Source organism: Uloborus diversus, unplaced genomic scaffold (assembly GCF_026930045.1).
Source record: "Uloborus diversus isolate 005 unplaced genomic scaffold, Udiv.v.3.1 scaffold_12, whole genome shotgun sequence".
NCBI classification, from domain to species: Eukaryota; Metazoa; Arthropoda; class Arachnida; order Araneae; family Uloboridae; genus Uloborus; species Uloborus diversus.
This window is the reverse complement of record NW_026557876.1, coordinates 3,888,453-3,902,310: the sequence shown is the minus strand read 5'-3', so window position 1 is coordinate 3,902,310 and position 13,858 is coordinate 3,888,453. Positions and strand designations below refer to the sequence as shown.

General features: G+C 34.0%; 1 protein-coding gene across 1 annotated transcript in view; it reads left to right on the top strand.

Moving 5' to 3' along the window:
- The window catches only part of LOC129232431 (ubiquitin conjugation factor E4 A-like), a gene marked incomplete at its 5' end in the record, with an annotated part of 81,333 nt that overhangs the window by 51,772 nt on the left and 15,703 nt on the right, over positions 1-13,858 (top strand). The window contains 2 exon segments of the mRNA XM_054866576.1: positions 6,029-6,142; positions 6,951-7,205. Coding sequence (XP_054722551.1) covers positions 6,029-6,142; positions 6,951-7,205 — 369 coding nt within the window.

The window sequence follows — 13,858 nt, the reverse complement described above, 5'->3', positions numbered from 1 at the left end:
AACACATCTTGTGTTTTGCATATTCTTAATTTGAAAGCCACGTGAAGACTTTAAATACTTTGAGCGATCTTTTTTGCTCTCTCTCTCACCTATCGTAGCCATCATGTAGTACTTTGTAGTAATTTGTCATGTCTGCCAGTGCTCTTTACTCCTGGCAGGGCGTTATACAACGTGATGTCAATTTTAAAGTCATAAAACGCCTTTAGGCCTATTTTTGTGTATTACGGTAATGCCTTATATTCCTTGGAATCAGCATGTTCGTAAACTTAATGTTTCGTTGTATATTAGCGGCTAATATTTGTTTATTCTTCTAAATGTTTTTTAAATATCAGTGAAGATGTTGTTCGTCAACTTTAGAAATCCTTTGAGGATAATAAATACAGATTTTCCTTGAGGAAAAATGCTTCACGTGTTTTTCTTCTTCTCCAACTTCAGGCTGTGGACATTTTTTTTTGCAAGTTCACTTCTACTAGCGGTGTAGTAAGTCTAAATTTCACTACACTTAATGCTCACAAATAGGCTATACTGCGCCAAACGATAGTTTCGGAGATACAGTACAACCTCGATATCTCGAATCTCTCGGGATGGAATTTTTTTTTTGAGTTATTAAGGTTTTTAAAAAATTACACTAGTAACTCTCACGTTTACAACACGTACGCTATATGCATTTAAATATGTACTATGGGACCACTTTGAATTACGATCAATAAAGTATTTCACCATATTTGAAATTTTCTAATTGTTGAAAGTGCACAGGATGAGATTTTAAAATAAACAACAATTTCAACTTGGTTTTTTTCACCTAAAAATTTAAAAATTCTAATTTTATCTTTAACCAGTAACCTCTCATTCAAAAAGTTCTCAGCAGCCATTTTGTAGGAGTTAAAAAAGCTGAATGATGAAAATGAGGAACGCATTTTCCGTTTTCGCTTGAAAACTGATGGACGAAAAATCGAACCCCTTTCCTCAAGGTGAACAACATGTTCGAGAGAAACGCACAAAGATTCTAAACTCTGGGGATAACACAGCACCCCCTTCGTACAAACACTCCCCTATTATCTTTCCCCAATCCCCAATTCACAAAATTTCCAAGAAAAGGGATGAAAAACATTAAGCAATTGTCCCTGGAACTGGTTTTACTACAAAAATTGCCAAAGCAAAACGACAATTGAAACTTGCTTCTGTGTAAAAATTTCGACATATGAAGGGTTTCGAAAAATAAATTTCGAGATAACTATGGAAAATACATAAGGGTTTTTATAGAAAATGCTGGGGAAAATTTTTGTTTCGAGACATCAAGGGTTTTGAGATAAGGAGGTTCGAGATATCAAGGTTTGACTGTACCAGAGAGTGGGGGAGAAAAAGCCAAAGGTGAAAAGACATGACACTTCTGGAATTTAGAAGAAAATGATTGAAAGAAACAAGAGCGAAGTTTTGAATTTTGAAAAAGAGGCCGAAATAATCAACTGTTGAAAAAATTTGAAAAACAAAAAACATATTGTTACAAATCCTGTGAATAGTAATTATTGTAGTAACGTAACCTGTAAATAGTTTCCCGTAATGAATATACAACCCCTTTTCATATGGCTAAAGTATACGACCCTCCTATTTCCTTTTTGTTCATTGATAAAATTTGATAACGGTCTACTATGTTCCAGAAGCGTGTGGAATATTTGAGAGATTTCTTTTCGGTGTGTATATAAACCGTTACGCTGGATAAAAAGTTGAGTTTCGATTGAGAATTTGTACTGAGAGTGTGTATTAGCTCTGTTTATAGCGAAGCATTTCGCTGTGTTGTTTTCGTATTTGGAAGTAAATACGTGTGTAAACGTTGAGTTTACGGTGTTGTGTGATAAGTGCTTAATTGCTGATGATTCATTTAGCAGTTGTTGACGCTCTTTCCTGTACATAGTGTAAATAAATTTCCTGTGTTTTTATCAAGAACTGTGTCTTCATTTCAAGAAAGTGGAAGTCGCACCGAATCCGTTACAATATATATGTTACCGTTAAAGTATGAAATCCGTTATTTTATAGAATACCTAGTTATTTCATGGAATAACTGATCGTGTCTGTTAAAGTGTAAAACTCTCTTGTATTTCATGGTTTAAATATTTATTTCTTAGAATAACGATCTGCAGCCCGTTCAAATGTAAAAAAATCTATATCGTATATCTTGCACGACAAATACCATTTACCTTCCACCCCTACTACATTTATGAACTATTCCAGGCCATAGGGAGAGAACTTGTTTAGCGTGTTGGCGCCAGTTTTTGTTTGGAAATAACGTTCTTTGTAATTCCAAGTGTCATTTTAGTAATCCTTGTTGTAACAAATGATTTTATGGTACGTTTCCATAAATACCATTTATACGCTGCATAAATTAGATGAATCGCTTCTTTTTCATTTTAATTGTCTATCATCAGTTTATTTATAGAATACCTATAGTTATTTCATTTTAGATAAATTGTTTATTTTACACTTTAGCTGTCCCTCATTAGTTAATTTATAGAATACCTAGTTATTTCATTTTAGATAAACTGTTTATTTTACACTTTAGCTGTCCCTCATTAGTTAATTTATAGAATACCTAGTTATTTCATTTTAGATAAACTGTTTATTTTACACTTTAACTGTCTCTCATTAGTTAACTTATAGAATACCAAGTTATTTCGTAGAATAACTAGTTAAAGTGTCAAATGAATAACATATTACACACTTTAATGGACACAATCGGTTATGTCATGGAATAACTAGGATAGAATAACTTTTATAAAATAACTGCATTACAGTAGAAGACCGTTATAACGCACACCTTGGGACCAGAGCTTTTGAGTTATATAGATCATTTCACAAATTTTGAAACTAACATTCAGAATATATCTATATATTAGCACTTCAGAATGAGTTTTATCTGCAATGAGTATTAAAACACCAACATTACAATTAGTTGTTCACAAGTAAATATGTTTCACAATCAAAAGAAAGTGCATTATCCTGCACTTTTGCTAGCTTCATGGCTTGCATAACAGCTGCATTTTCAACAGCCATCTGGTATTTTCTGTTTACTATGAGTACAAATTTTAAATTTAAAAGCTTTGAATTAAGGTGGAAAGATGAAAAACTTGCAAAATTTAATTTGCTTAACAATTTTTATGCTTGCAAAGCAAAACAGGGGGATTTTTTCAACTTAAAAACCTATTGTTTACTTCTGAAACGTTGTGCGGTTTATAGAGAATTGCATTATATAGGTCGGCGTTATAATGGTCTTCTACTGTATATACTTTAACGGTAATACATACAACAAAACAAAGAGCAAACAAAAACAATAACGCAGGGACAAAGACTAAATTAAAGACAAAAAGCCAATCTCCTGAAGGTAGGGAACAGTTGGGGATGTCTACTGATAGGCTGCAGTAGAAACTTTACCTTTTGCAGATCTATTGCAATCACCTGATACAGCAAGTCTTTATCATTTTCACCAGTACTGTAGTCGGGGGAATTAATCTATTGCATCAGAAATGTATGGTCTGTTGCAGGACATATTTTAGTGTTTTTTTTTTTTTTTTTTTTTTTTTTTTTTTTTTTTTGGGCAATTGCCCACACAGTCAAATAAAATTGCCCACCTACATTTTCCTAAATTTAAAAAAAAAAAAGCTGAACTTTACAAAGAGAGGTTTTATATGATTTTTTTTTGAAAAAGACAATGTTATTTGAATTTAGTTGTATTAAAATGAAAATGAATGGTTGTATTATAATGAATGAAATTGAAAAAGTTCAAAAACTCAGTGACTGTTTGAACACTATTTTAAATGCTGAGTCACAGCGTTTATGTTCTTCTACTCGTTTCCTATCGAACACAATGACCATTAGCAATAATTTCCCTAATTCCAATTTTCGCACCCCAACTCTTTTTTGACGATTACTCAACCAACATAAACTGCACATTTACAATCGCCCCCCCCCCCTCTTCTGAGGAAGTTGGAGTTGCCCACACAGTCAAATTTCCTTAAAATATGCCCTGGTCTGTTGTAATGAAAAGTAGGGATGCACCGAATATTCGGTTGGTACACTGCCTGTTCGGCAGGCAAGGCAAATATTCGGTGTAGCCGAATACTTTAATGTCTGGCAGCCAAATAGTGAACAAAATTAAGTATTAAACATATGAGGCAGTGAGAAGCAAAGGGATGTAAGTGGCAAAATTAAAAATTTAGAGATACAGTCGAATCTTGATATCTCGAACATCCTTATCTCGAAACCCTTGATGTCACGAAAAAACATTTTTCCCCTGCATTTTATATAAAACCCCAATGTATTTTCCATAGTTATCTCGAAATTTATTTTTCGAAACCCTCGATATGTCGAAATTTTTGCACAAAAGCAAGTTTCAGTTGTCGTTTTTCTTAGGCAATTTTTGTAGTAAAACCAGTTTCAGGGACCAGTTTTCATCTCTCTTCTTGGAAACTTTGATTAGGGGATTGAAGCAAGATAATAGGGAACTGTTGGTATGAAAGGGGTGCTGTATTTCCTCCAGAGTTTAGAATCTTTGTGCATTTCTCTCGAACATGTTGTCCACTTTGAGGAAAGGGGGTTGATTTTTCGCCAGTCAGATTTCAGGTGAAAACGGAAAATGCGTTCCTCATTTTCATTACTCTGCGTTTTTAACTCCTACAAAATGGCTACTGAAAACTTTTTTGAATGTGGGGAGCTACTAGTTGAAGATAAGGATTTTTGAATTTTTAGGTGAAAAACCAAGTTGAAGTTGTTGTTCATTTCAAAATCTCTTCCTGTGCCCTTTCGACAATTATAAAATTTCAAATCTAGTAAAATATTGAAGACTACTTTATTGATCGTGATTCAAAGTGGTCTCATATCACATATATAATTGCATATAGCGTACATGTGTGTAATTGTGAGAATTTCTAGTGTAATTTTTTCAAAACCTTGGTAACTCAAAAACTCGATATCTCGAATTTTTTTTCTGCCCCGAGAGATTTGAGATATTGAGATTGTTCTGTAATCAGTACAAATGGTAGGTGAACCTCTCCTCTGTCTTGGGGCAAGATATGAGACTAGTAGCCCTGGTAGTTGCTGCTATATAGCATGATTTAGAAAAAAAAATTTCAAGGAAAGCCTACTTAGGATGTTATTTTTAAACGCCTTTTACTCAAAAATTGAAAATGTTCGCTTACATCCCTTTGCCTCTCACTGCCTCAATTGGTAAACAAACGTAATTTTTTTTTTATTATAATGAATGAAAGTTACAGTCTAGTGCCAGAGTATGAACGTTATTTCAATTTTCACTGATTAATATTACAGTAGAAATCCTTTATAACGCCGACCTATATAACACAATTCTATATAAACCGCACACCTTTTCAGAAGTAAAGAATAGGTTTTGAAGTTTGAAAAATCCCTCTGTTTTGCTTTGCAAACATAAAAATGGTTAGGCAAATTAAATTTTGAAAGTTTTTCATCTTTCCATCTTATTTCAAAGCTTTTACATTGAAAATCAGTACTCGTAGTAAACAGAAAATACCAGATGGCTCTTGAAAATGCAGCTGTTATGCAAACCATGAAGCTAGCAGAAGTGCAGGATTTTGATTGTGAAACATATTTATTTGTGAATTACTAATTGTAATATTGGTGCTTTAATACTCGTTGCAGATAAAACTCATTCCGAAGTGCTAATATATAGATATATTCTGAATATTAGTTTCAAAATTTGTGAAATGATCTTATATAACGCAAAATCCTGTATATCGCAAAAACTGTGGTCCCAAGGTGTGCATTATAACGGTCTTCTACTGTATCACGTTCAATGTAATTTTAATGATGGATTAAATCTTTGTTGCTTTTCAAATTTTTTAAAACCTTATGACACGTAGCATAGAGCTTACAATAAACATAAACTTATTTAAAAATGGAGCAGTAACCAGAAAACCAGAAAGGAAAACAGTACTGTCCTTTTTTGAGCGTCGTCTCATTCTGAAATGTTTGCTTCGTTGAAAAAGAGTTTTTCCACCTGCAGGAGCTGGCAATAGACGCAGAGAAAAACATCGAGTCGTCTCGTCCACCCATATTCCTGCATTTCATCAATTTGTTAATCAACGACGCCATCTTTCTGCTGGACGAAGCACTCTCGGTGAGATGTCTATTTATCTTCATTTCTCTACCAATATATCTACAGTTGGCTCTCTGTTTAACGACTTTCAAGGGACCACAAAAAATCGTCCTTGAGTAGAAAACATCCTCAAATAGAATGCTTTTAACACTACAGTGGACCACCTGGGACCACGAAAAGCCGTCGTTAAATGGAGAAAGTCGTTAAATAGAGCATCGTTAAATAGAGCGTCGTTAAACAGAGAGCCAACTGTATATATATATAATTGTCTACAGTGGCGTAGCTAGACCCGACTTTCGGAGGGGGGGTTCTTATATATATATATATATATATATATATATATATATATATATATATATTTATATATATATATATATATATATATATATATATATATATATATATATATATATATATATATATATATATATATATATATATATATATATATATATATATATTTATATATATATATATATATTTATATATATAAATATATATATTTATATATATAAATATATATATATATATATATATATATATATATTTATATATATATATATATATATATATTATATATATATATATATATATATATATATATATATATATATATATATATAATCGCTTGGAATTTTTTCCTTTTCTTTTTTTTTCTTTCTCTTCTCTCTTCTTTCTCTTTTGAGACTAACTGGGGCTGTCCCCATTAGCTACGCCCTGATTGTCTAGGTATATGCGTGTCTACATATGTATATATCTTTATCTCTCTTCACTCACGTTTGTGTGTAAGTGACGATGGATGAAGAGCTCTCTCTCTCTCCTTCCGCAGTACATGAGCAAGCTGCGGGAGCTCCAGCAGGCCAGGAGCGAGCAGGGGTCGAATCCCGCGCAGTCCTCTGAGCAGGCCCAGCAGCAGGAGGCCAACTTCCAGCACACGGGGCTGCTGGCCAAGTTCCACAACGTGATGAGCAACGAGACCATACGTACTCTGGCCCGCCTCACCGCAGAGATCCAGTCCATCTTCTGCCACCCCAGCATTGTTGAGCGCATGACTGCCATGCTCAACTACTTCCTGCTCAACCTCGTGAGTATGGCCAAGGTCTTCCTCTTTCTCAACGGGCCAGGGTTTTTGCCGAAAGTTGCAGGGTGGCGACAGATCAGGGAGATCAGGGAAAAGTCGGGGAACTTGATTAATCAGGGAAAAAGTCGGGGAATTTCGAAAAAATAACGAAAAATCGGGGAAAATTGTTTTTATGAAGAAATTTTTTTTTTTTGCTTTACAAAATTAAGTATTCTAATTCCAGGGGTGATTGTGTTCCGGTATTTTACCGAATTTCCGGTATTTTCGGACGTATTTCCGGTATTTTACCGAATTTCCGGTATTTCGGACGTATTTCCGGTATTTTTATGTCCGAAAATACCGGAATTATGTTTTTTTTTCCGTTATGCTTTTATCTCCCTACCTCCGCCATTTTTTAAAAAATTATATAATACTCATCAAATATACCTGCAAGAGCCTTGAGATGGACACCTATCCCTTAAGATGGACAAATGTCAAGATAATTTTGTATAACGGCAGCTCAAAAGTAACTTTGTAACCCATTAAAATTTTAATCAAATGTACACACAATATTTTGACTCTGACTATTGAACTATTTAATACTATGGCATAGGTGTACTTAAGTAATAGGGGCCAAAGATTCCCCCCCCCCCGTTCTCGCTTTGAAACTTTCAGGTATTTTTTGATGAACTCACAATCACCCCTGTAATTCCCTACGCAATTTCCGCCAATTATCTGTAAAAAAAAAAAACTAAAATTAATGAGGTGCAATTATACACTGCCGCATATTTGTGCATCTTTTTTCCTCAACGTCAAAGTATTGAATCTTACTTATTAACCACAGGATGAACTTCATAAGATTGCTTCTGTGTCTGTTAGGTTGTTTTTTTTTTACCTAGCTTGAAATTTCCTTTCCCACTTTCAATGCTACGTAAAATAGACAACCATACAGACAGAGAGGAAGCCTTCAATTATGCCTTAGCTCCTTTGCCTTTATTCCATTGTCTCGAAGTAATTAGCGCACTACAATTACGATTTCAAGAAGAAATCTTTGGTTTTTGAATTAGTACTGATAAAAGCTTAAAAGTTATTACTTTGCATTTTTAATTTAATTGCTAAAATTGAACTTTCAATCAAAAAAGAACTTTGTTTTTTGCTGTTATACTATCTGTTGTCGCCGCAGATGATAAAGGTTTTCTTTCTTCAGACTTAAATGATTCTTTTATTTTATAACCAAGTTGTATTCTTCTTTTATATATTTTGAAATTAACTAATTTCTTTTTTTTTCTGTTTTTTTTTCTTGCATTTCAAAGTTGTTTGTTACAAAAACAATCTAAGCTTTTTGTCGTTACATACTGAAATCATTTGAAATACAGTTAACTTGTGTACTTCAGTAAATATCTTAATTTTTTTATTGTTAAAATGCTGTATTCATTCATTAAAACCTATGTTCTTGATTGGAGAAAAGCTCCCTATGAATAGATGTCAAATGGTTTCATCTGTTTTGCATAAATATGTCAATTAGTTACATAAGAATAACTATATTACTTCTATTCTTTCACTATTACTTGTTGTTCTTGCAACAATTATTATAGACTATAATTTACTGAATTATTATAGTGTTTGAAAATTTAGTTCAAAATAAAAAGTGATTTTAATAGTTTCATAAAATTCTTATGCTAAGTGGTTTCTGGAAGTTAAGAATTTTTTTTTTTTTTTTTAAATTTTCTGTAATCATTCCGTGTAGAAAATTTTAATATACTGTTTTGTACAATTTTTTTTCCAAAAAAATTGACTTGATATTTTTTTTTACCATTTTATTAAAAAAATAGCATTTTTTAAAAATATATCTTTAGTTCAACAACTTTACACATCTTAAAACTTTTAAAATACTGCATTTTATACAAACATACAATGGATTTCAAGTAGAGCAAAGAAAGGAAACCATTATCATTGGTAACGTAAATCAGGGAAATTTGGTGAACTTAATCAGGGAAAAGTCAGGGAACCTTTTTTTTACAGTTCCTGTCGCCACCCTGTGTTGGCATAATTAGAGTTGAGTTTAAATGTCCAATATTCTGTTTAAGAAATTTAAACTAAGCCAACATTAAATGGCCATGAAATGTCGAGTTGGAGACGAGCAAAAAGCATATTTCAGAAAAAAAATTCATTTATTAAATGTGACTAGTAAATATAGTAAAATATCCCCGTAAAAAGAACACCCCCAAAATATCACAATGAGTTCCATAATAAAGGATAAAATGTCACCAATCTGTCGATGAAGTCGCTGGTCAGTCCTAAGTTGACAATTCCAGGAGCACACAAAGTCGTCCGGATTACACTTCAGGAACAGACTTGACAGGTAAACCACATGGAAGATTCGAAGATTCGGCGAACTTATCCAGCAGAACTTATGGTACACACTTCCCCGGCAATATCAATTTGCCGGACACAAAACAAGTAAACATCTCCGTAAAAAAAAAGACCCCCAAAATGTCACAAAATAAGTTCCAAGTAATAAAGGATAAAATGTCACCAATCTGTCGATGAAGTCACTGGTCAGTCCTAAGTTGACAATTCCAGGAGCACACAAAGTCGTCCGGATTACACTTCAGGAACAGACTTGACAGGTAAACCACATGGAAGATTCGAAGATTCGGCGAACTGATCCAGCAGAACTTATGGTACACACTTCCCCGGCAATATCAATTTGCCTAACACAAAACAAGTAAACATCTCCGTAAAAAAAAGACCCCCAAAATATCACAAAATAAGTTCCAAATAATAAAGGATAAAATGTCACCAATCTGTCGATGAAATCATTGGTCAGTCCTAAGTTGACAATTCCAGGAGCACACAAAGTCGTCCGGATTAAACTTCAGGAACGGACTTGACAGGTAAACCACATGGAAGATTCGAAGATTCGGCGAACTTATCCAGCAGAACTTATGGTACGCACTTCCCTGGCAATATCAATTTGCCGGACACAAAACAAGTAAACATCTCCGTAAAAAAAGACCCCCAAAATATCACAAAATAAGTTCCAAATAATAAAGGATAAAATGTCACCAATCTGTCGATGAAATCATTGGTCAGTCCTAAGTTGACAATTCCAGGAGCACACAAAGTCGTCCGGATTAAACTTCAGGAACGGACTTGACAGGTAAACCACATGGAAGATTCGAAGATTCGGCGAACTTATCCAGCAGAACTTATGGTACACACTTCCCCGGCAATATCAATTTGCCGGACACAAAACAAGTAAACATCTCCGTAAAAAAAAAGACCCCCAAAATGTCACAAAATAAGTTCCAAGTAATAAAGGATAAAATGTCACCAATCTGTCGATGAAGTCACTGGTCAGTCCTAAGTTGACAATTCCAGGAGCACACAAAGTCGTCCGGATTACACTTCAGGAACGGACTTGACAGGTAAACCACATGGAAGATTCGAAGATTCGGCGAACTTATCCAGCAGAACTTATGGTACACACTTCCCTGGCAATATCAATTTGCCGGACACAAAACAAGTAAACATCTCCGTAAAAAAAGACCCCCAAAATATCACAAAATAAGTTCCAAGTAATAAAGGATAAAATGTCACCAGTCTGCAGATGAAGTCAGGGGTAAGTCCCAAGTAGACAATCCCAGGTACGCACAGAGTCGACCGGATTACACTTCGGGAACACAACAATTATCTTGACCGTTACACCACATTGGAAGATTCGGTGCACTTACCCAGAAGAACTTACGGAACTCACTTCCCCGGCAATTTCAATTTGCCGGACACGAAACGAGCACTTCTTCGCCTGGACTCATTTCATTTCCAGGACTTGAGATTCCAAAACTCGAAAACAAGGTGATTAATGCATCACCAGTTGCACGCCACAGAATCCCGCTAGCATAGCGGGGGAAAACCCCCCGCACATGAGCCGAACTAGACCTCACGATAAAATCAAAACAAACCGGAGATCAATGAGAAGAGAGAGAGAGTGTTGTCACTCACCTCAATATATATACAGTAGAAGACCGTTATAACACCGACCTGTATAACGCAATTCTCTACAAACCGCACTACTTTTCAGAAGTAAACAATCGGTTTTGAAGTTTGAAAAATCCCTCTGTTTTGCTTTGCAAACAGAAAAATGGTTAGGCAAATTAAATTTTGAAAGTTTTTCATCTTTTCATCCTATTTCAAAGCGTTTACATTGGAAATTAGTACACGTAGTAAACAGAAAATACCAGATGGCTCTTGAAAATGCAGCTGTTATGCAAACCATTAAAGCTAGCAGAAGTGCAGGATTTTGATTGTGAAACGTATTTATTTGTGAATGACTAGTTGTAATTGGTGCCTTGATACTCATTGCAGATAAAACTCATTCTGAAGTGCTAATATATAGATATATTCTGAATATTAGTTTCAAAATTTGTGAAATGATCTATATAACGCCAAAACCTGTCTAACGCAAAAGCTCTGGTCCCAAGGTGTGTGTTATAACGGTCTTCTACTGTATTCTATCAGCCAATGAGATTGCATGCCTCGATGACGTCACAATACTAACTTCAACTACAACTCATTTGTTTATTCCACTGCCGCGAATTTTCGTACTCCCTCCATGGTACGTGCGGTCTCAAACAAGTGGAATCAAATTCAAATCATTCATGTGACAACTCGACTTTTTCCGAATCGACGCATCGAGACATGCAATCTTCGATGGATTCAGTAAACAGTCGCCATTAATTATGGCGTGGGGGAATTGTCGATTGAAGTGTCAGCACCAACTAGTTGAATTATACTTTTACCAGACTGGGCTTAAAGTAGGTAACAATTAGCTTTAAAATATTTTCTTTAAATTATCGGCTGTGGACCGAGAATAAATAAAATAAAATAATATTTTATGCCAACAGTGAGCACCCCTGCGTATAAGTACAGCACCCCCTGATTAGCATAAAAGTGTCATCATATGCCTGTCACATGCAGATGTGTGCAATTGCTTCTAGAACTTTGAAGAAAATCCGTGACGTCATCGTATCTTTCGATGCCTTGAAGGCGAGAGAGGGAATTCACGAAGTCATGTTTTGATTCATTGGAAGTGAGAGGACGTAAAGTGATAAATTCTTTAGGTTTTCACACATTCATAATAAGTTTACATTTAAATGACTTCAGTTGTTTGTAAATTATGTGACAAATCTTTATCTTTACTAGTGATGTAAAATACCCGGGTATTTATTTTTAGGGGTAAATACCCAGGGTATATACCCGGGTAAATACCCAGGTATTTATTTCAAAAATTTATATTCAACTAAAATACTTTTCTGTATACAACCAACAATATACAAAACAATAAATTTTTGCCCAAAAATTGTATTTTGATCACATATTTAAAGAATTATTGTGTGAAACAGCTTAGCAATCTAATATGATATTCACATTAAATGTGTTGGATATGCCTGATCAATGTCGATAGCCAAATTTCAGATATAAAAAGCCATTCTACAAAAAAGAAAAAAAGCTTAATTGGTTACAACAAAAAAAGCAAACATCAATTTTTTAAGGTCCTAGTCTTTTATAACCCAGTAATATATCCCTGCATGACATCAAAATGTAACGAAATGTCGCTCAATTTATTATTACTATTTATTTACCTATATCTTATGCAGAAATTTCCTCCAAACTTAGTTCAATTGTTCAGGTGTAGTCTGTATCACACACACACACATATATATATACACACACACATAATATACATAAACATTTAAAATTTTTAATCTTTTATTTTAGGATTTATGTTTAAAAAAGAAAATAGTCACCTTTTAATACCACCTAAAAATTTTTTGCAAAATGCGCAATTATTAGGGGATTTACCCTGCCTTAGGAAAAATACCCAAAAAAATATTTACCTTCCCACCCTACAGGGGAGCAAATGCAAATGAGCAAGGCAACAGAAAATAATATTTTGCTTTTTTTTTGCTTGTTAATGTGAAAACTGTTTCTATATTTTCCACGTTATCACTTAAATATCAATAAAATAAATAACACGATAGTCTTAATAACTTCTCAGTTTATTCTTCCAAACATCCCTCATGCTTCCTTTTTTTCATTTTGGACATGACTAACGTAGATTGCGATTTTGAAATACTGAAGTTCATAATGAATTGCTTATACTTCTCCAATTATGACATTGAAAAGAAAGATTCTTTGGTTCACCATATGTTTCTTTCATGATTTCATCAAGTCTTTCAATAAAAAAATATTATAAACTGTGTAATACATATATGTATCTATCAGTTTTACCAATTATTTCACATTTAGATTTAAAAAAAAAAATCCCATTCACTTTTTTGCATTTTTTGTAAAATACCCAGTTTTTGGGTATTTACCCAGGCCTTGGGTAAATACCCGGGTAAATACCCAAAAAATATTTACCTACCTGCTGGGTATTTACCCGATCCACATCACTAATCTTTACTAATAATAAAGCTGAAAGTCTCTCTGTCTGGATGTCTGTAGGATGTCTGGATTTCTGTGACGCTCATATCGCTCAGATTGTTCAGCCGATTTTCATGAAATTTGGCACAAAGTTAGTTTGTAGCATGGGGGTGTGACCTCAAAGCGATGTTTCGATTTTGTTCTTTTTCTATTTCAATTTTAAGAACATTTTCCAGAGCAAAATTATC